Source organism: Oncorhynchus mykiss, chromosome 8 (assembly GCF_057628025.1).
Source record: "Oncorhynchus mykiss isolate SJ-2025 chromosome 8, ASM5762802v1, whole genome shotgun sequence".
Classification (NCBI taxonomy): domain Eukaryota; kingdom Metazoa; phylum Chordata; class Actinopteri; order Salmoniformes; family Salmonidae; genus Oncorhynchus; species Oncorhynchus mykiss.
This window is the reverse complement of record NC_143029.1, coordinates 26,732,974-26,754,641: the sequence shown is the minus strand read 5'-3', so window position 1 is coordinate 26,754,641 and position 21,668 is coordinate 26,732,974. Positions and strand designations below refer to the sequence as shown.

Here is a 21,668-nt window from a genome sequence, read left to right as displayed (position 1 = left end):
CTGGTTGCATTTACCCACCAGATTGAATAAACACACATTCATCCTAGTTTTGTTTTTTATTTTTGTACATTTTTGGAGTCAAAGATAACTGTTTCAGTGTAGTTTTAGTTTTTCGAATGGGTTTGTTAATTATTTTATTTCAGTTTACTATATTGTTCTTTCATGATTCATTTTAGTTTACAACACCCGTTGCTGACAGATGTATAACACTGTAAGTGCTGTTATTGTGAAGTGGAAACCTCTAGGAGCAACAATGGCTCAGCCACGAAGTGGTAGGCCACCAATAGGATGGTGTAACCTTAATTGGGGAGGACGGGTTTGTGGTAATGGTTGGAGCGGAATCATTGAATGGTATCAAAAGCATCAAACACATGGTTTCTGTGTTTGATGTCATTCAATTTACTCCGTTCCATCGAGTGCTGAAGTGCGTAGCATGTAAAAATCGTCTGTCCTCGGGTGCAACACTCACTACCAAGTTCCAAACTGCCTCTGGAAGCAAAGTCATCACAATAACTGTTCATCAGGAGCTTCATGAAATGGGTTTCCATGGCCGAGCATCTGCACACAACCTTAAGATCACCATGAACAATGCCAAGTGTTGGCTGGAGTGATGTAAAGCTCGCCACCATTGGACTCTGGAGCAGTGGAAACACAGTCTCTGGAGTGATGAATCACGTTTCAACATCTGGCAGTCCGATGGAGGAGTCTGTGTTTGGCGGATGCCAGGAGAACTCTACCTGTCCCAATGCATAGTGCCAACTGTAAAGTTTGATGGAGGAGGAATAATGGTCTGGGGCTGTTTTTCATGGCTCAGGCTCCTTACTTCCAGTGAAGGGAATATTAACTATCCAGCATACAATGACATTATAGATGATTCTGTGCTTCCAACTTTGTGGCAACAGTTGGGGCAGGACCTTTTCTGTTTCAGCGTGATAATGCCCTTGTGTACAAAGTGAGGTCCATACAGAAAGGGTTAGTCAAGATCAGTGTGGAAGAACTTGACTGGCCTGCACAGAGCCCTGCACAGAGTCTTGCACTCAACCCCATCGATCACCTTTGGGATGAATTGGAATGCCGACTGCGAGCCAGGCCTAAACGCCCAACATCAGTGCCCGATCTCACTAATGCTCTTGTGGCTGAATGGAAGCAAGTCCCCGCAGCAATGTTCCAACATCTAGTGGAAAGCCTTCCCAGAAGAGTGGAGGCTGTTATACCAGCAAAGAGTGGACCATCTCCGTATTAATGCCCATGATTTTGGAATGAGATGTTCGACGAGCAGGTGTCCACATACCTTTGGCCATGTAGTGTACAATAGGCAAGAACTGCATTTTATATAGGCGCATTTATTCTGGGCACAGTCTTATGATTAAATCGATATGTATATTGAATTGTCTTGAGTCGGTAAAAACATTGGGTAAAGCTTTTAGCCCACTAATTATCCTTGGAGAAATCGTCCTCTAAAGCTGTGCCCACTGAATAAATGCATCAAAACATGTCTAATCTGCCCAGCCTACTATGTGCTCAGATGATTGGTTTTGTGCGGTGTAGCGGAGCATGACAGTTCAAGGGCGTGGTCAAGGGACGTACAAGGAACTGCAGCCACGTCGCAAGTAGAATCGAGAGGCTTTCAATTCACTCCTTCAACAACTGCAAGTAAGTGAAACTATTTATACGTTTAGTAAACATTTCGAAATTAATAGCCGGTATTCTATTTGTATTGTAACAAGTAAATTACCTTGCACGCATGTGCTGAGAGAGGAAGAGCTGAGCTGAAGAGAGGAACCCACTTCAAATGATTGAGACATCCCCTTTGTTTTTCTGTTTTGGTGTTTCAGGAATGGCCCAGTTTGAGGAAGTATCCCAGCAGTCTGCTGTCCACCCTAAACCTGTAGGGTTGGTCCTACAGTATGGTACTGCTGGGTTCCGCACCAACTCTAAGCAGTTAGACCATGTCATGTTCCCGAATGGGTTTACTGGCCACACTCCGCTCCAAGAAGACTAAGGCCACCATTGGAGTCATGGTCACTGCGTCACACAACCCTGAGCTGAGCCAAACCTAACACTTGCTTCCTTTTAATACCCTTCGCTGTACCTATATATTTCAAGCAAACCATGACATCTCAGATTGTTATTTATATAATATTATATGAATCTTATAAATTAAGATGGCCAATTTGGGTGCTTAATTGCTCAAATCAAATTATATTTCTAACAACAGAAACCATTTCAGAACAATCTGAGATGGTGGGTGTCAATCCTCTTACTTGTGCGTTTTAAGGTGGAACGATCGGTCTTAGACCGATCGTCCCTGGTTCTATTCTGGTCTGCTCTGAGGGCCACAAATAAAGCTGCTGATATTATTAGAAAAAGGTTGTCTGGAATTGATTTGCTTTCATGGAAACTATTGCTTTTCTGACTTACACAATATCCCAATCTTTATCTCTCCCCTCCTCCTTCTCTCCATCTACCTCACCCCTAATATCCACACTATACTACAATCACCCCTTCCTGTTCCTTTCTTACCCCTTCCTTCCTTCTCTCCTCCACTCCCTTCCCATCCACTATATCCCTCCACCCTCCCTCTCCAGGAGGATAACGGGGTTAAGCTGGTGGACACCATGGGGGAGATGGTGACCCCTGCGTGGGAGGGCTATGCCACCCAGCTGGCCAACGCAGAGCAGGAGGGGCTCCTCACCGCCATGAAGGACGTAATCGAGAGAGAGGCCATCAGCATGGCCCAGGAGGCCAGCATGTTTGTGAGTAAAGACACAAGGTACTGGGGTATTAACATTAATCTAGTCTAGAAACTAAACTATAATCTTGAATGTCAAGGGTTAGCAATATAACAGGGGGCAAGTTCATTTTGCATCACCCGGTGTCCCAGGTGGGTAAAAATGTCACTTTAGGACCAATGGAATGATCTAAAATACGTAAACTCACCCCATCCGGGGCACCAGGTGATGCAATAAGAACTTAACCAAGGTTACCTCAGATATTTAATGTGATTGGTTGTGTTCCATCAGGCCCAGTAGTGAGAGCCTATCACAGGCAGTACTGGATGGAGTCCACGCCCTGGAAAGCCACAGTAAAGGTGCATTAACTCTTGGGTTTAACTACACCTTAATATTTGATTGTTGGTTTGAATGACAAAAATTGGTCAGCAGTTATAAGCAAGTTTATTCATTTGCAATAACTTATACTTGCTTGTTATAATTGCTTGCTTGTTATTATAAGGTTAAACCAAGTAGCAGTTCACTGCTAGTAGCAGTTCAGATGTCTTTGTCTTGTCGTGTCCCATGTATATATATTTTTTCCTTTGTATATATTTTTTTATATTTTTAACCTCAGTTTCAACATACTCTCCTGCAACCCGCCTCACCCAATGTGGTATGGATCTCCTATTTTCTATACTTAAGAACCGGAACCCCCAACAGAAGCTAGCCAGCTAACTAGCTAGTAGCCAGTTAGCCACTGCTAGCGGCCATTAGCTAACCTTAGCCCTCAACTCCTGTCAGTCTGCACAGCGCAATTCAACCCAGAGCATACCGGACTGCTTTTTCTCCACATCTCCGGATTCCTACCGCAAGCTCTGAACCTTTTCACCTGGATCATCGCAGCTAGCTAGCTGCTATCCGAGTGGCTACCCCCTGGCTAAAGTCTCTGTCCCGAAGCAAGCACCAGTGAGCCTGGAACTAGCCTCGTGCTAGGCCTATCTCCCAGCTAGCTGAAGAGGTCCATTAGCCACTCCTTGGGCGACAATACCTTTTTTGCCAATTGGCTTGTACCCATTTTACTGCTGACACGAGCCCCGCCGTTCCATCACGACTGGTCTAGCGACGTAATCCACCCGAGGGGTTTCAACAGGCTCGTCCATCGTGACGTCCCCTGAAGGCCCATCCGCTAGCCTGCTAGCCTCAGCCCGCTAGCTGTCTAGAGCATATCGGACTGTTAGCTGAAGAGGTTCATCAGCCAATTTCTTGAGATACAATACCTATTTTGCCAATTGGCCTGGACCCTTTTACTGCCAACACGGAGCCCTGCCGATCCAACACGACTGGACTACCAATGTAACGTCTGAGGGGGCTACAACAGACTCTTCCGTCACGACGTCCCCCTAAGGCCCTTCTGCTAGCCCTGGCCCACTAGCTGTCTGAATCCCCGTGTCTCCAGCTCGCCTAGCTACCCACTGGTCCCTATGATCACTCAGCTACGCATGCCTCTCCCTAATATCAATCTGCCTTGTCCATATTGCTGTTTTGGTTAGTGATTGTCTTATTTCACTGTAGAGCCTCCAGACCTGCTCAATATTCCTTAGCTAGCCCTTTTGTTTCACCTCCCACACATGCGGTGACCTCAACTGGTCTAAATGATGTCTCTAGAGACAAAACCTCTCTCGTCGTCACTCAATGCCTAGGTTTACCTCCACTGTATTCACATCCTACCATACCCTTGTCTGTGCATTATGCCTTGAATCTATTCTTCTGCGCCCAGAAACCTGCTCCTTTTACTCTGTTCCGAATGCACTAGACGATCAGTTCTTATAGCCTTTAGTCGTACCCTTATCCTACTCCTTTGTTCCTCTGGTGATGTAAAGGTTAATCCAGGCCCTTCAGTGCCTAGCTCCACTCCCAGTCCCCAGACGCTCTCATTTGTTGACTTCTGGTTTCATGCATGTTTGTGTTTTTAATGTACAATGTTTTTGTTGTACTCTATGCGTGTTTATAGTTTTGTTTAATGTTGTGTTAGAGTATGTAAGTTGTTTTGTCTGAAACGTTGTTCCCTCTGCTGCTACTGGACCAGGTCACTCTTGGAAAAGAGATGTTATCTCAATGAGGAAAAAACCTGTATAAATAAAGGTAACCTTTAAAAATATATATATATATATTTTAACATTAGAATCCTCCGCCCTAAGTTTGTTTTATTCACTGCTTTAGCACACTCTGCCAACCCGGATGTCCTAGCCGTGTCTGAATCCTAGTTTAGGAAGGCCACCAAAAATCCTGAAATTTCCATCCCTAACTATAACATTTTCCAACAAGATAGAACTGCCAAAGGGGGCAGAGTTAGCCTGCAGAGTTATGTCATACTATCCAGGTCTGTGCCCAAACAATTTGAGTTTCTACTTCTAAAAATCCCCCTTTCCAGAAACAAATCTCTCACCGTTGCCGCTTGTTATAGACCACCTTCTGCCCCCAGCTGTGCCCTGGACACCATATGTGAATTGATTGCCCCCCATCTATCTTCAGAGCTCGTACTGTTAGATGACCTAAACTGGGACATGCTTAACACCCCGGCCATCCTACAATCTAAGCTAGATGCCCTCAATCTCACACAAATTATCAATGAATCTACCAGGTACAACCCCAAGGATATTGACCTCATTCTGTCAGTAGAGGATGCCTGGTAGTTTTTTAAAAGCGCTTTCCTCACCATCTCAAATAAGCATGCCCCATTCAAAAAATGTAGAACCTGGAACAGATATAGCCCTTGGTACACTCCAGACCTGACTGCCCTTGACCAGCACAAAAACAACCTGTGGTGTACTGCATTAGCATCAAATAGCCCCCGCAATATGTAACTTTTCAGGGAAGTTATACACCGGCAGTTAGGATAGCAAAGGCTAGCTTTTTCCAAACAGAGATTTGCATCCTGTAGCACAAACTCCAAAATGTTCTGGGACACTGTAAAGTCCATGGAGAATAAGAGCACCTTCTCCTAGCTGCCCACTGCACTGAGGCTAGGAAACACTGTCACCACCAATAAATCCACGATAATTGAGAATTTCAATAAGCATTTTTCTACAGCTGGCCATGCTTTCCACCTGGCTACCCCTACCCCAGTCAACAGCCCTGCACCTCCCCACAGCAACTTGCCCAAGCCTCCCCCATTTCCCCTTCACCCAAATCCTGATAGCTGATGTTCTGAAAGAGTTGCAAAATCTGGACCCCTTACAAATCAGCTGGGATAGACAATCTGGACCCTCTCTTTCTAAAATTATCCACCGCAATTGTTGCAACCCATATTACTAGCTTGTTCAACCTCTCTTTTGTATCGCCTGAGATCCCCAAAGATTGGAAAGCTGCCGCGGTCATCCCCCTCTTCAAAGGGGGAGACACTCTGGACCCAAACTCTTACAGATCTATCCTAACCTGCCTTTCTAAGGTCTTCGAAAGCCAAGTTAACAAACAGATCACCGGCCATTTCGAATCCCACCCTACCTTCTCCACTATGCAATCTGGTTTCCGAGCTGGTCATGGGTGCACCTCAGCCACGCTCAAGGTCCTAAATTATATCATAACCACCATCTATAAAAGACAATACTGTGCAGCCATATTCATCGACCTGGCCAAGGCTTTCGACTCTGTCAATCACCACATTCTTATCGGCAGACTCAATGTGATTGGTTGTGTTACATCATGCCCAGTAGTGAGAGCCTATCACAGGCAGTACTTGGTTTCTCAAATGACTGCCTCGACTGGTTCACCAACTACTTCTCAGGCAGAGTTCAGAATGTCAAATCAGAAAGCTTCCATAGGTGCGAAAAGAGACGAGTTGACCTCAACTTGTCTCTTTTCTATCCATGTCTGCATCTCAATAGACCCCAAATAGCATCCTCTCCCAGTTTCCTCTTTTAAATTTTTTTAATCTGCACTACATCTGTATTGAGGTGTATATGTTATATATTACACAAGCTGTGTGTAGGGAAAGTGAAACAAACTAGGAAAGGAAGCTATTTATGATTGAGACACATCCTTGGCAGAGGCAGGTCTCAACTCTGGGTGTGTCCAAATCTATGGTGAGATCGTAACAGAACTTCGACCCATGGGTGTCTCTCTCAGGCTACAGGTGACTGAAACTTTTTTTTATCTCGTAATGAAATACAGGACACTCGGGTTTGTTATATTATTATGCTGTTCCCATGTTTGTCCACCAGAGAGGAAGACATCTCAATGAATCACATTACGTATACTGCTGGCTTCAGCCAAACTCCTTTAGAGAAGGGTCAGAGCCATCCACTCTCTGTCTGTCTGTATTGCTCTCTCCCTCGTTTTCCCATCCCAATCTTTCTCCTCTTTTGTCTCACATCTCTCTCTCTAGGTGTGGAGATGAGTGCAGGGGAGCGTTGCTGTTCGTATGATGGTGATGCTGATCGTATTGTTTATTACTACTGTGACTCAGCAGGGAGATTTCACCTGCTAGACGGGAGACAAGATTGCCACCCTCATCAGCACATACCTCAAAGAACTGCTTACACAGGTATACACCCACGCACTCGCTATACTCACCTGTGATGCTTAAACATGCCCCTACATAACACACCAACTCCTCCTCATTCAGAAGTGTGCACACACTGACATGTTCCCCTGTGTGTGTTTTGATTTGCGCAGGCTGGTCTTGACCTACAAATAGCCGTGGTACAGACGGCATACGCTAACGGCATCTCTACACGCTACCTGGAAGACACCATGAAGGTGAGGACACACAAACACGCACACACCTTAGTCGCTCCAACACACATGCGATCAGTGCTGACCTCTCCTCCCTCCAGGTGATAGTGCGGTGTACCAAGACCGGAGTGAAACACCTTCACCATGCAGCCCAGGAGTTTGACATTGGTGTTTACTTCGAGGCCAACGCCCACGGGACTGTGAGTAGGAAACCGACTTGCACATGCTTACACACTGATCTGTGATGGGTAGATTGCTTGAACGTGCCCGCTCAGTGACGGCCTGTCTGTATGATTGCGGTCCTGTCTCAGGTCTTATTCAGTAAAGAAGCAGAAGAGAATATCCAGCAGCTAGCCCGGGACTCCAACACCAACGACGAGAGGGAAAACGCTGCACTGCTACTGCAGAACACGGTCAACCTCCTCAACCAGGTATGACCACACACGGCCATGGCAACACAATCAATCGTTTTTAGCAATAGTGACTACACACGTTCGTTGCAATTTAAGGGTCCAATCCTGTATGCATAACTGAAATTTTCTCTCGCTCTCACTGTAGACCGTAGGAGATGCTATCTCTGACATGCTACTGATTGAGGCGGTGTTAACCATCAGAGGGATGACCGTACAACAATGGGACGCCATCTACACAGACCTGCCCAACAGACAGCTCAAAGTCAAGGTGTGTGTTTGTGTGGGTGGTTGCATCGTATGTTACTTTAAATGCCTGCATAATAAGGAAATCTTGTATATATGTTTTAACACTGTTTATCCCAGTGCCTCAGTTGCAGTGTTGTTGTGTGGCCTGTAGGTGGCAGACCGGCGTGTGATTGACACTACAGATGCAGAGAGGAGAACAGTGAGTCCAGCAGGTCTGCAGGAGGCCATAGACAGCCTGGTGCATAAGCACAGACAGGCACGCTCCTTTGTCCGCCCCTCAGGTACTGAGGATGTGGTCCGAGTGTACGCCGAGGCAGACACACAGGTGGGACTTAGACGCTGACACTCAAACCTACTTGAACAGAAAAAAACACTGAGCGATAGGGATTCACTCAATTCACATTTCTTTGTTCACTCACTATGCCTTTACCTTTCTTTACTCTTTATTTTTCTGTTCTCTCACTGTCTGAGGGTGATGTGTGTTTCAGGAGAGTGCTGATGCCCTGGCACATGAAGTTAGCCTGGCAGTGTACCGCATCGTAGGAGGAGTGGGAGAGGAGCCCAAACCTTTATAAACAGGCATTATGCAATGTCTGTCGAACACATTTTTTTAATCGTGCATCTAATGACAACTTCCTCAACCCATGATTCTACGTCAAATTTGTAGTCTTTATCAGGTGCCAAATCATTTTATAATGTGCACTGCATTTAATACTGTGTTATCACTTTTCTACGAGTCTGAACAATTTGATTTGTCAATGTGAATGAAAGGGAATCACTGTATTGGACAATGAAGGGAAAATATGCTAAATAAGGTTAGACTTGTAATCCTCTTCTTTTTTTTACCCAACCTTAATCCTCTGTCAATGTAGTGGTACATGTTTACATTAGCAGTTATTGTAGATCAATTTTGTATTACTGTTTTATAGTGGAGTAATTGCACTGCTTTGAACGGACCTCAACTACAAAGACTGCTGCTATGACTGTCGGCGTTACTCTGGACCCTGATCTCTCTTTTGAAGAACATATCAAGAGCTTTTTCCATCTACGTAACATTGCAAAAATCAGAAACTTTCTGTCCAAACATGATGCAGGAAAATTAATCCATGCTTTTGTCACTTCTAGGTTAGACTACTGCAATGCTCTACTTTCCGGCTACCCGGATAAAGCACTACTTCAGTTAGTGCTAAATACGGCTGCTAGAATCCTGACTAGAACCAAGAAATCTGATCATATTACTACAGTGCTAGCCTCAAGGGCTGTTTTCAAGGTTTTACTGCTAACCTACAAAGCATTACATGGGCTTTCTCCTACCTATCTCTCTGATTTGGTCCTGCCGTACATACCTACACGTACGCTACGGTCACAAGACACAGGCCTCCTAACTGTCCCTAGAATTTCTAAGCAAACAGCTGGAGACAGGGCTTTCTCCTATAGAGCTCCATTTTTATGGAATGGTCTGCCTACCCATGTGAGAGACGCAAACTCAGTCTCAACCTCAAGTCTTTACTGAAGACTCATCTCTTCAGTGGGTCATATGATTGAGTGTAGTCTGGCCCAGGAGTGTGAAGGTGAACGGAAGGGTTCTCATCTTTCCACAGGGATTCTCTGAATCGAACACTATTACAGGGGCTGAGTCACTGGCTTACTAGGGCTCTTTCATACCGTCCCTGGGAGGGGTGCGTCACTTGAGTGGGTTGAGTCACTGATGTGATTTTCCTGTCTGGGTTAAACCCCCCCCCCCCCCTTGGGTTGTGCCGTGGCAGAGATCTTTGTGGGCTATACTCGGCCTTGTCTCAGGATGGTAAGTTTGTGGTTGAAGACATCCCTCTAGTGGTGTGGAGGCTGTGCTTTGGCAAAGTGGGTGGGGTTATATCCTTCCTGTTTGGCCCTGTCCGGGGGTGTCATCGGATGGGGCCACAGTGTCTCCTGACCGCTCCTGTCTCAGCCTCTAGTATTTATGCTGCAGTAGTTTGTGTCGGGGGGCTAGGGTCAGTTTGTTATATCTGGAGTACTTCTCCTGTCCTATCCGGTGTCCTGTGCGAATTTAAGTATGCTCTCTCTAATTATTTATTTCTCTCTCTCGGAGGACCTGAGCCCTAGGACCATGTCTCAGGACTACCTGACATGATGACTCCTTGCTGTCCCCAGTCCACCTGGCCGTGCTGCTGCTCCAGTTTCAACTGTTCTGGCTGTGATTATTATAATTTGACCATGCTGGTCATTTATGAACATTTGAACATCTTGGCCATGGTTATAATCTCCACCCGGCACAGCCAGAAGAGGACTGGCCACCCCACATAGCCTGATTCCTCTCTAGGTTTCTACCTAGGTTTTGGCCTTTCTAGGGAGTTTTTCCTAGCCACCATGCTTCTACACCTGCATTGCTTGCTGTTTGGGGTTTTAGGCTGGGTTTCTGTACAGCACTTTGTACATCAGCTGATATCTCGAAGGGCTATACAAATACATTTGATTTGATGTAATTGTTGAACACCAGGAGTAAAAATAGGAAATCAAATTTGTCAAATTTTTGTATTTTTTTTTGACCTAAATATGTTTGGAAATTACCACATAGAGCGAAAAATACTATAATTGCTTTGCTGTTTTTTATTTTATTTGTTGCTTGTAGAGCGATATGGTTCTCAGACACACACACACACACAGGGAGTTAAAGGCTAACAGAAAGGCAATGTGAGGCTAAGAGGGAGTTTAGTGTAGGCAGAGACACAGAGAAGAGGACCATAGGGATTCTGAAGACCACTATCCTAGGGGGTTGGTGTGGGTTACATTTTTGGGGGCAAGGGTGGAAGGGCTGGGGCTTAGGTCTCAAGGGGTCTAACATTCATTCGGTGGTGTAGGAGTTAGGAGCATGGACTTCCATCTCTAGTCCTCGTCTGTGTCGTCAGCAGCTCCAGAGATGGTAATGGTGCATTACCATTACTGTGTGTCGCTCTCATACATGTCATCTGTCTTAACTGTTCTGAGAGAAAATGGGAAAGGGCAGGGAAAAAAGGGTTTGAAAACAACACTGGGTGACAAATATATTTTATACAAATATATAAAAATGTCCTCAATCACTTATTCAGGTGGCAAAACAGACTACCGGTATGCCATATTTTATCCACAGATTATTGGTAAGATTATCTCCCAGTACGGTTTAAATTATGACCCAGGCTTGCTTTACCTGATGAGAAGAGTCTTCCGCTCAGTCATCTCCACTGACTGTTCCTCGAAGCTCTCCGTCTGGCTCTCTGGTAATATCACCGCCCCGCCAGGGGCCTCTTTGGTGCCTTCGTATCCAATACCAGAGGCTCTGTATCCGCTGACAGAGGCGGCACTAACCGAGGCAGAGGTGGAGCTAGCGCTGATGGCCACACCTCCTCTTCCTCCACCCAGGGACATGCTCTGTACCATGGTGCTGAGACGGGTGTCCTCGCCTTCAATCAGCGCCCTGCCAAATTCACAACCACAGAGAAGACACGCAAAATCACAGATTTACACTTAGCAACCATAAAGTAGGCTGCATATCAAAAGAGTTGTGTTGCTGCATGCCTCCTCTTTTTCATCTCTACAGATTTGACAGACCCAGGATAGCTGAAAGCAATATGGAGGACACCTACTTGGTGCAATCTGCATTTACCTGTCCAGTTATTTTCTCTTCAATGGGAAATGAGGAGCAGAAAAGGCCTGTTTAGACTATAGGAGAGTTATGATTGTCACCTGTAGGTGGTGATCTCAATCTCCAGGGCCATCTTGACGTTGAGCAGCTCCTGGTACTCTCTCAGCAGCAGAGCTATCTTCTCCTTCATCACCATCAGCTCCATCTTCAGCCCCTCAATACGCTCCTGTGGGAAACACACACAAGCTTTTAGGTCATAGGGAGCCAATTGTGACCGGCTGTTAGAGTCCATTTGAAAGTACTCTCACTTATTGCCCACTTTGTAGAGCAAATATCCATTATGATCTCCCATGCTTCTTTCTACAGTAAAGGTGTGTCGTGAGAGTAGTACAACTCACACGCAGTGTCTCCTCTTCTTTCTTGTGTCTCGCCACAGCATCACGAATCTGAACCTCCAGAGACTCATTTCTCGTTTTCATAGACTCCAACTCACGCTCCAGGTTTAAGCTCTACACACAAGAGACAAACACACACACACACGTGTGTTTTCAATCTGTTGCCTACTGTTGTCAATAACAGTATTATCGATTATAAGAAAAGAGGGTCCCACTTACATCTTTCTTGTAACTTGCGATTTCCTCCCTCACACTTCGAACGCTTTGAACGTGTTTGGTTGTCACATTGTTCAGGTCCTGGAACTTTGACTTGTACCAAGCGTCCATCTCCTGAGGAAGACCAGAAACAAAATGGATTCAGTTTTCTGTGTAATTATGTAATCAAGTATGAAGTGATGTGTAATAATATCTGCAATTGGTACCTGTAGGTTTCTGGCAGCGATGCTGTCGTACTGGGACTGGATTTGTTTGAGGGCGGGGGAGAGGTCAGGAAGGGCAAAGGTCATGTCCACCTTCGCCACCGCCACATAGATCTGCTGCATCAGTTCCTCAATTTCCTGACCGGGGCAAATACAATGGAGACTACTCATTCCTTCTGTGAATTTCGCTTTCATTCTTATCTGTGGAAACCCTAACTTCCTAACTCAGCCCGCCATGCAGTTTTCACAGTTAGTCGATGACAGTTTTGTGATGCAAACTTTAATCACTAGGCCCATGATACAAACTCTCCCACTTTAACTCATATACTGTCATATGTAATGTGTGAATCCAGCTGCATGCCTGTGATGGCCACAAATCATACTAAACAGATGCTGCTACAGACACAGTATGTAAGATACAGTATGTTACACAGATAGAAAAGGACTACCTCAATCTGAAAATAGATACAAAGGTATGTTGCCCCTCTGTGAATCAAGATAGTGAAAGACACTTATACCTGTGAATACAGCTACCTTCCTCGTTGAGAAAACAGACGTAGACACAGATATAGACCCAGACGTGTTACCTCTTTGTGAACTCTGGTCAGGAAGGCCAGCTCCACCTCCAGGTTCTCCAGCTGTTTCTCCAGGCCGATACGGGCCGAGGTGGCTCTATCCACATCCTGCCAGAAAGGTTAGAGGATGAATTATTATTGAGTTTATACACAGGAATAACTGAGAAGACAGTCAATTGTTTCATGACAGCCTGGTAAATGAGGTAGGTGATTCTGTGTGTACACAATTTGAGTTCATGTTGACATTGTTTAATGGTTATGTCTGCATCTGTGTTTGACTCACGGGGCGGAAGGCTTCGATCTCCAACTCTGCATTCTTCCTGGCCTCCAGAGCCTCCTCATATTTGACCTTGAGCACCTCCACCTGTCCTGCCATGGCCCCCTTGGCCGCTACAGCCAGGTCCTTAGGGTGGAGGAAACACAGTCAAACCCAATACCTGTCTGTCTCATCCCAGTCCACCATTGTAAAAGTAAATATCATGCATAGGCTATAGGTGGGCCATATTGGTGGTCATAAAGCTCACCCTCTGTACTCTCATCTGCTCCGCGATCCGGTGGAGCTCTCTCAGCTGTCCCTCGTAGAGCTGTCTCAGCCCAGACGGCTTCATATAGCGGTTCTTCAGAGCATCAATCTCAGCCTCCAGCAGCTTGTTCTGCCCCTCCAGAGTACGCACCTGGGACAGAACATGGGTTTGTGAGTGAGAAAGAGCGCAGAAAAGATAGGTTTGCATGAAAGTGTGACTGGGTGTGGCATAGAGTTTGAGTGAGAGAGAGGAGAGTATGAGTGACAGAATGTGTGAGGTGAGGCGTGGTCTTGCCTTCTCGATGTAGATAGCCAGGCGGTCGTTGAGGGCCACCATCTCCTGCCTCTCACCGGTGCGGGTGCTCATGAATTCTTGGTTCTCCGCTGCAGCTGCATCCAGGTCCAGGCTGGGCCCCAGGCCCATGTTTATTCCGAAGCACAGGGCCCCCATACTCACACTGCTGTGGTAAGGACAGGAGTGGACAAGGCCAGTCATCAACCATCCACTATATTTGACTTGGTCTGATACTCAAAGTGAAATATATTTTATCAATAGAAATAAGTGTCCCATTAGGAATAAATTCAGTGAGTATTAGGCTAAGCCTACAATTATAAATGAGTCAGTATTGCTGTGAAAGAACAAATGGATAGTTAATGCTGGTATTGCATTAAAACCTAAACTGTAGCCTATAATGGTCCTATCCATAGAGAATACAACTTCAAGAGAGTTGTTTTACCTGGTCATATGTGATTTGCGGCTGCTGGAGGGGTTCCTCCTCCCCATGGTTCCACCGTTGTGACTGTAGCTGGCAGAACGGTGACGTACATCCTTTCGGGTCGGTGAAGGGCTCGAAACCCGCACCTGGTAGGAAGCAGAGGAGGAGGCAAGGGCGCCCTCGAAGTGACGGCGGTAAGAAGACATCCTTTCTGGGCTGCGACTCATGATGACGGCCTGTAACTTGTCTTTACCTTCACTCGATACTGGAAACTGTTCACACTTCGTTGGAATGGGACAGTGGTGATTTTATACCTGGGCTCTCTTCTTCAGCCCTTCCCAGTTTCCACCACCAGGGCAAGACGCACCAGCGGCGAGGAATTTAGAACCTCCCCATTCCGAAGGCTGACTGTCCCTGCAAAAATCTATCATGGTTCCGTGAAGAGACTACAGTGGTAAAAATAGAGGGTTGAATGAGTCTTAATGCAATGACTGTTATTACACTGGAATGTTTACACTGGAACAAATTACACTGGAATGTTTGGGAGTCCCATAGTGTCGGCGCACAATTGGCCCAGCGTCGTCCGGATTTGGCCGGTGTAGGCCGTCATTATAAGTAAGAATTTGTTCTTAACTGACTTGCCTAGTTAAATAAAGGTTAAATAAAAATGTTGTTTCTGTCTTTTTTTAGTGTGGCCTATCCACAGCTTGGTTATTTATCCATGTAAGTATCCCATCTAAAGTTCATATGGGTTAGTGAGGATGAATAACAATTATAGTCAATTATTGTATTAAAAACATAGACGTGACAAATATTTAACCTCATTTGCATTACTCATTACCAACCTATTCATGGATAAGGTCGTAAAAAGATGGGGTGTGGACGGCTTCCTGATACTGTCATCTCTCCAAGACTGGAATCATAGGATCACTGTGAGGCTGCATAGCGCCATTCTTTCGGGCTTGCATGCATGTGGCAGGTGCACAAAGTCATAGTCTATTGGAGGTGTGAACAGAAACAAAGTAATTGTGCTTGAACCCTGGGCTTCCCTGCCCATTGTCCTTGCCTTACCGTGTGTGTCTTAGGGTAGACATGGAATTATAATTCCTTAGTAATAGTTTATATACAGTGCATTTGGAAAGTATTCAGACCCCTTGACTTTTCCACATTTTGTTACGTTACAGCCTTATTCTAGAATGGATGAAAAAAAAATGTGTCCTCATCAATCTACACACAATACCCCATAATGACAAAGTGAAAACATGTTTTTAGATAAAAACATGTTTTAAACTAATTGCACCACCAACTAACCCTACACTTATTTACCACTATTTAAAAATATGAATATCTCTAAACATCTTATAACTTTACTGCAGTAAAATCTCGTACACACAGGTACTGCTCTGCAGCTGCCACCTACAATCATTAAAAACCGACTACCCCATTCCACTATTTTGACCCTATCTGTTCCTGCACCATGCCAACAGCCTGGGAGAACAGGACACCAACCCTTCAACACACCCTGTAACTCTTCTTAAGTCAAATCTTGTATACCCAAATACTTCTCTGCAGCTACCACCACATCTATTTTCTGTGATTTACATTCCGTTTCTGTGTTACAGTTGATAACCATTGCTATGAACACTAAGAAGCCAACCTTACTGAAGCGTAAATCACTCGTTGGCCTATCCCTCTGTGCTGGCACAGATCTACTACTCATTGGGATCCTCTCATGATCCCTACCCCTTGACCCATCCTCCTCTACTTTCTTCACTGCCTCAGCATATGACACCTTCTGCACTATTTTGACTCTGGCCACTTCAACCTGCCATAATGCAATAATAGTGTTTAACATTATTTTTTATGACTACCTCATCTCTGTACCCCACACATACAATTATATGTAAGGTCCCTCAGTTGAGCAGTGAATTTCAAAGACAGATTCAACCACAAAGACCAGGGAGGTTTTCCAATGCATCGCAAAGAAGGGCACCTACTGGTGGATGGGTAAAAAATAAAATAAAATACAGACATTGAATATCCCTTTGAGCATGGTGAAGTTATTAATTACATTTTGGATGATGTATCAATATACCCAGTCACTACAAAGATATAGGCGTCCTTCCTAACTCAGTTGCCGGAGAGGAAGGAAACGGCTCAGGGATTTCGCAGTGAGGCCAATGGTGACTTTAAAACAGTTACAGAGTTTAATGGTGTGATAGGAGAAAACTGAGGATGGATCAATAACATTATAGTTACTACACAGTACTAACCTAATTGACAAAGGGAAAATAAGGAAGCCTATACAATGCATACCATGCATCCTGTTTGCAACAAGGAACTAAAATGATGGTGCAAACAAATGTGGTAAAGCAATTAACTTCTTGTCCTGAATACAACGTTTTTGTTAGGGGCAAATTCAATACAAAACATTTCTGAGTACCACTCTCCATATTTTCAAACATAGTGGTGGCTGCATCATGTTATTAGGTATTCTTGTAATCGTTAAGGACTAGGGAGTTTTTCAGGATAAAATAGAAATAGAATGGAGCTAAGCACAGGCAAAATCCTAGAGGAAAAACTGGTTCAGTCTGCTTTCCACCAGACACTTGGAGCTTAATTCACCTTTCAGCAGGACAATAACCTAAAACACAAGGCCAAATCTACGCTGGAGTTGTTTACCAAGAAGACAGTGAATGTTCCTGAGTGGCCAAGTTACAGTTTGACTTAAATCTACTTGAAAATCTATGGCAAGACCTGAAAATGGTTGTCTAGCAATGATCAACAACCAATTTGACAGAACTTGAAGAATTTTGAATTGGAATAATGGGCAAATGTTGTACAATCCAGGTGTGGAATGATCTTAGAGACTCACAGCTGTAATTGTGCTTTACATGCCTTTTTTGATTACATAAATGCATCAAAATTCACAAAAAGTGATCTTACCTCATATAACAAAACGTATGAGCTCTCTTAAGTCTGTGTTTACCACAGACCTCATTTTTGGCCTTCATCCAAAAACGACTATTGCCATTACTATTGCTCTCTATAGAGACACCACCACCCGGTTAAAGCCCAGTCGAAACAGTTTGCGCATAATGAATAATTACAAAATGTTTGTTCGTTTTGGCTGTTTGTGAGCGCAACATGTTTTCTTGGGGCTGTGATTGGTCAACAGCACTACTCCTAGTAGCAGTGGGAACTATGAACCTGATTCTTCAATGAAGCGTTTGTCATTCATCGAGCGACCGCTACTTTTCAAGCACATTTTTCCACTTGAGAAATACTGCACAAAACCTCTTAATTAGATGTAAAATTGCGAGTTTAAGACCTCTTCGGTAAAAATGACAACATTTATAACATATTTCTTGATTTATCTTAGATTAATTCAGACTATTTTGAGGAAGTGTATAGACGGGTTTGCAGATAACGTCACGAAAATGATGTAGGCAAACTCATATATACACTTCCTCAAAACAGTAGAGGGTGGCCATAAGCCATGCTTTGTTAATTCTGAATGCTCAGATAGCTAGCAACAATGACAAGAATATGCCATGTGTGGAATCGTAGGTGGCTCATTTTAGTTAGTTGTATCTTCCTCTTGATACCATGTCTTGTTTTGAGGTGTTTCGACTTATTTCATGGCAATGCTAATATGGCAGAAGATTTAATAGCTAGCTAACTAAAAATTGTAATGATGTACAAAAATTGTAATATTTGCACAGTAAGCACAACAAGTGTAAACATTTGGAGACTAAATGTAGTTTACATGTTGTCAAGAATCTAAGCCAACCCGGTCTGTTTTGCCCCGTATTTGCGCACATCTCGGTTTTGTTGCTAAACTACCAACACGTCTTGTTGCTACGCTCAAGAGGGATAAACGGTAATATTGTCAAAAACGGGGAGGGGGTTGGAGAAACCTTTCAGCATGTCCGCTGCTCTTTAAATACCTGTACATTTGAGTAATTTACCAGACCCCACCAAACGGAGCAAACATATATCAAAGTTTGTTCAAGAATGTTGAAGAACATTTTCGGGAAACGTGCCATTCAGTACAAACTGTTACACAACATAGCAAATGTTGGGTGGGGTCATTTGGGAATTTAATGCTATTTAAACAATGAATCTGAATTGGTCACCCAAGAAGGCAAAGGCCCTCCCCCGCACTCCTTTCGGCTTGCTCCCCCCTTCATATAGGCCAGTGGTTCTCAAGCCTGGTCCTGGGGACCAAAGGGGTGCACATTTTTGTTTTTGCCATAGCACTACACACCTGATTCAAATAAACAACTCCCTGATGAAGGCCATGCTGCCGAAACTCATCGGTTTAGAAAATAACTTTGTTTCTATTGAACATGCCATACTAATAAAGGCATTTCAATTAATTATATGAAGAGTGCCTTGGTCCTCCTTTCTTTTTGATGACCAATTTACCCCTTTTACCAAAGAGAACCTTCTATCTACGAAAATGTACTATTGTGTACCTTAGTAGCGCTTCCCTTCCTCCTCTTTCAACTCTTCATCAGGCTTTGATGTTTTGAATTAGCAGTGTAATGCTTGGGCAAAAACAAAAATGTGCACCCCTTTGGGTCCCCAGGACCAGGATTGAGAACCACTGCTATAGTCAGAAACTCAAACAGGAAGTACCCATGCTAAGAACTATACAACGCTGGTCTGACTAATCGGAATCCAAGCTTCAGGATTGTTTTGATCACGTGGACTGGGATATGTTCCGGCTATCTTGCGAAAATAATCTAGACGCATGCACGGATACGGCGACTGAGTTTATAAGGAAGTGTATAGGAGGTGTAGTACCCACTGTGACCATTAAAATCTACTAAAATCTACCCTAACCAGGAACCGTGGATAGATGGTAGCATTCGCGCAAAACTGAAAGCACGAACCACCACATTTTCACTCCACAAGGCAATCAAACAAACTAAATGTCAGTATAGAGAGTCGCAATTCAACGGCACGAGACCTATGTGGCAGGGACTACAGACAATCACGGGAATACAAAAGGAAAACCAGTCACAACGCCGAGACTGACTTGCTTCCAGACAGGCTAAACATATTTTTCGCAACCTTTGAAGGACTGTGGGTTCTCCGTGGCCGATGAGAGTAAAACATTTAAACATTTTAACCCTCGCAAGGCTGTCGGCCCAGACATCATCCCTAGCCGCGTTCTCAGAACATGCGCAGACCAGCTGTCTGGTGTGTTTATGGGCATATTCAATCTCTCCCTATCCCAGTCTACCTTTCCCGCATGCTTCAAGATGTCCACCATTTTTCCTGTATCCAAGAAGCCAAAGGTAACTGAACTTGATGACTATTGCCGCGTAGCACTCAATTCTGTCATCATAAAGTACTTTGAGAGACTAGTCAAGGATCACATCACATTTACCTTACCTGTCACCCTAGACACACTTCAATTTGCTTACCTCACCAATAGATCCACAGATGATGCAATTGCCATCACTGCCCTTTCCCATCTGGACAAGAGGAATACCTATGTAAGAATGCTGTTTATTGACTATAGCTCAGCATTCACCACCAAAGTACCCTACAAGTTCATCATTAAGCTCGAGGCTCTGGATCTGAACACCGCCCTGTGCAACTGGGTCCTGGACTTCCTGACGGGCCACCCCCAGGTGGTGAAGGTAGGAAATATCACCTCCACTCCGCTAATCCTCAACACTGGGCCCCACAAGGGTGCATGCTCAGCCCCGTCCTGTACTCCCTGTTCATCCATGACTGCGTGGCCAATCATGCCCCCAACTCAATCATCAAGTTTGCAGACGACGCAACAGTAGTAGATTTGAATACCAATGATGACGAGACCACCTACAGGGAGGAGGTGAGGAATCTGGGAGTATGGTGCCTGGAAAACAACCTGTCACTCAACATCAACAAAACAAAGGAGATGTTCGTGGACAACCCTCTATTTACATCGACGGGACCACAGTCCCGTAGATGTAGATAGAGGGTTGTCCACGAACAAGTTCCTTGCTGTACACATCACTGACAAACTGAAATGTACCACCCACACACACAGTGTGGTGAAGAAGGCCCAACAGAGCATCCTCAACCTCAGGAGGCTAAAGAAATTTGGCAAAATTGAAAGCATCCTGTTGGTTCTGCCTGGTACGGAAACTGCAGCACCCATCACCGCAAGGCTCTCCAGAGAGTGGTGCGTCTGCTCAACGCATTACCGGGAGCAAACTACCCGCCCTCCACGACACCTACAGCACGCAATGTCACAGGAAGGCCAAAAAGATCATCAAGGACATCAACCACCTGAGCCACTGCCTGTTCACCCCGCTATCATCCAGAAGGCGAGGTCAGTACAGGTGCGTCAAAGCTGGGACCGAGAGACTGAAAAACAGCTTCTATCTCAAGGCCATCAAACTGTTAAACAGCCATCACTAGCACATTAGAGGCTGCTGCCTATAAGCACAGACTCACTGTGATTCACTGGCCACTTTAAGGAATGGAACACTAGTCACTTGTCTGGCATTACTCATCTCATATGTACAGTTGAAGTCGGAAGTTTACATACACCTTAGCCAAATACATATAAACTCAGTTTTCACAATTCCTGACATTTAACCCTAATAATAATTCCCCGTCTTAGGTCAGTTAGGATCACAACTTTATTTTAAGAATGTGAAATGTCAGAATAATAGTAGAGAGAATTATTTACTTTACAGCTTTTATTTCTTTCATCACATTCCCAGTGGGTCAGAAGTTTACATACACTCAATTAGTATTTGGTAGCATTGCCTTTAAATTGTTTATCTTGGGTCAAACGTTTCAGGTAGCTTCCCACAAGCTTCCCACAATAAGTTGGAGGAATTCTGGCCCATTCCTCCTGACAGAGCTGGTGTACCTGAGTCAGGTTTGTAGGCCTCTTCTCTCACACACGCTTTTTCAGTTCTGCCCACACATTTTCTATAGGATTGAGGTCAGGGCTTTGTGATGGCCACTCCAATACCTTGACTTTGTTGTCCTTAAGCCATTTTGCCACAACTTTGGAAGTATACTTGGGGTCATTGTCCATTTGGAAGACCCATTTGAGACCAAGCTTTGACTTCCTGACTGATGTCTTGAGATGTTGCTTCAATATATCCACATAATTGTCCTCCTCATGACGCCATCTATTTTGTGAAGTGCACCAGTCCCTCCTGCAGCAATGCACCCCCACAACATTATGCTGCCACCCCCACAACATGATGCTGCCACCCCCGTGCTTTATGGTTGGGATGGTGTTCTTCGGCTTGCAAGCATCCCCCTTTTTCCTCCAAACATAACGATGGT

The 21,668-nt window shown here is 44.6% G+C and overlaps 2 protein-coding genes and 1 pseudogene across 5 annotated transcripts in view; 1 reads left to right on the top strand and 2 right to left on the bottom strand.

The window, feature by feature from the left end:
* LOC110529702 (clathrin coat assembly protein AP180) overlaps positions 1-3,072 on the bottom strand; it is a 44,105-nt gene extending 41,033 nt beyond the window's left edge. Inside the window, exon 1 of the mRNA XM_090243057.1 lies at positions 2,988-3,072. The gene's annotated coding sequence lies outside the window, so the exon portion shown is untranslated. The remainder of the gene's footprint in view (positions 1-2,987) is intronic.
* On the top strand, positions 1,555-10,625 carry LOC110531082 (phosphoacetylglucosamine mutase-like; annotated as a pseudogene). The gene is made up of 12 exons (XR_016482754.1): positions 1,555-1,606; positions 1,836-1,910; positions 2,335-2,773; positions 3,024-3,137; positions 4,801-4,856; positions 7,099-7,257; positions 7,389-7,472; positions 7,550-7,648; positions 7,760-7,879; positions 8,007-8,129; positions 8,259-8,432; positions 8,596-10,625. The product of XR_016482754.1 is annotated as a phosphoacetylglucosamine mutase-like (transcript).
* A 74-nt stretch (positions 10,626-10,699) lies between these two features.
* Positions 10,700-17,441, bottom strand: ngs (notochord granular surface). 3 transcript variants are annotated; one of them, XM_090243055.1, is made up of 11 exons: positions 14,376-17,441; positions 13,934-14,099; positions 13,640-13,789; positions 13,399-13,518; positions 13,128-13,223; positions 12,544-12,678; positions 12,341-12,451; positions 12,125-12,235; positions 11,828-11,952; positions 11,292-11,558; positions 10,700-11,082 (listed from the first exon to the last, which is right to left on the bottom strand). In XM_090243055.1, exons 1-11 carry the CDS (start codon positions 14,579-14,581, stop codon positions 11,079-11,081), a joined length of 1,491 nt encoding a protein of 496 aa, XP_090099181.1. In that variant the 5' UTR covers positions 14,582-17,441; the 3' UTR covers positions 10,700-11,078. The 3 variants fall into 3 exon arrangements, with proteins under 3 accessions (XP_090099181.1, XP_021467823.2, XP_090099182.1); XM_021612148.3 differs by having other exon boundaries at positions 10,700-11,087; positions 14,376-17,440; XM_090243056.1 differs by lacking the exons at positions 10,700-11,082; positions 11,292-11,558 and having other exon boundaries at positions 11,824-11,952; positions 14,376-17,440.
* Positions 17,442-21,668: the final 4,227 nt, after the last annotated feature.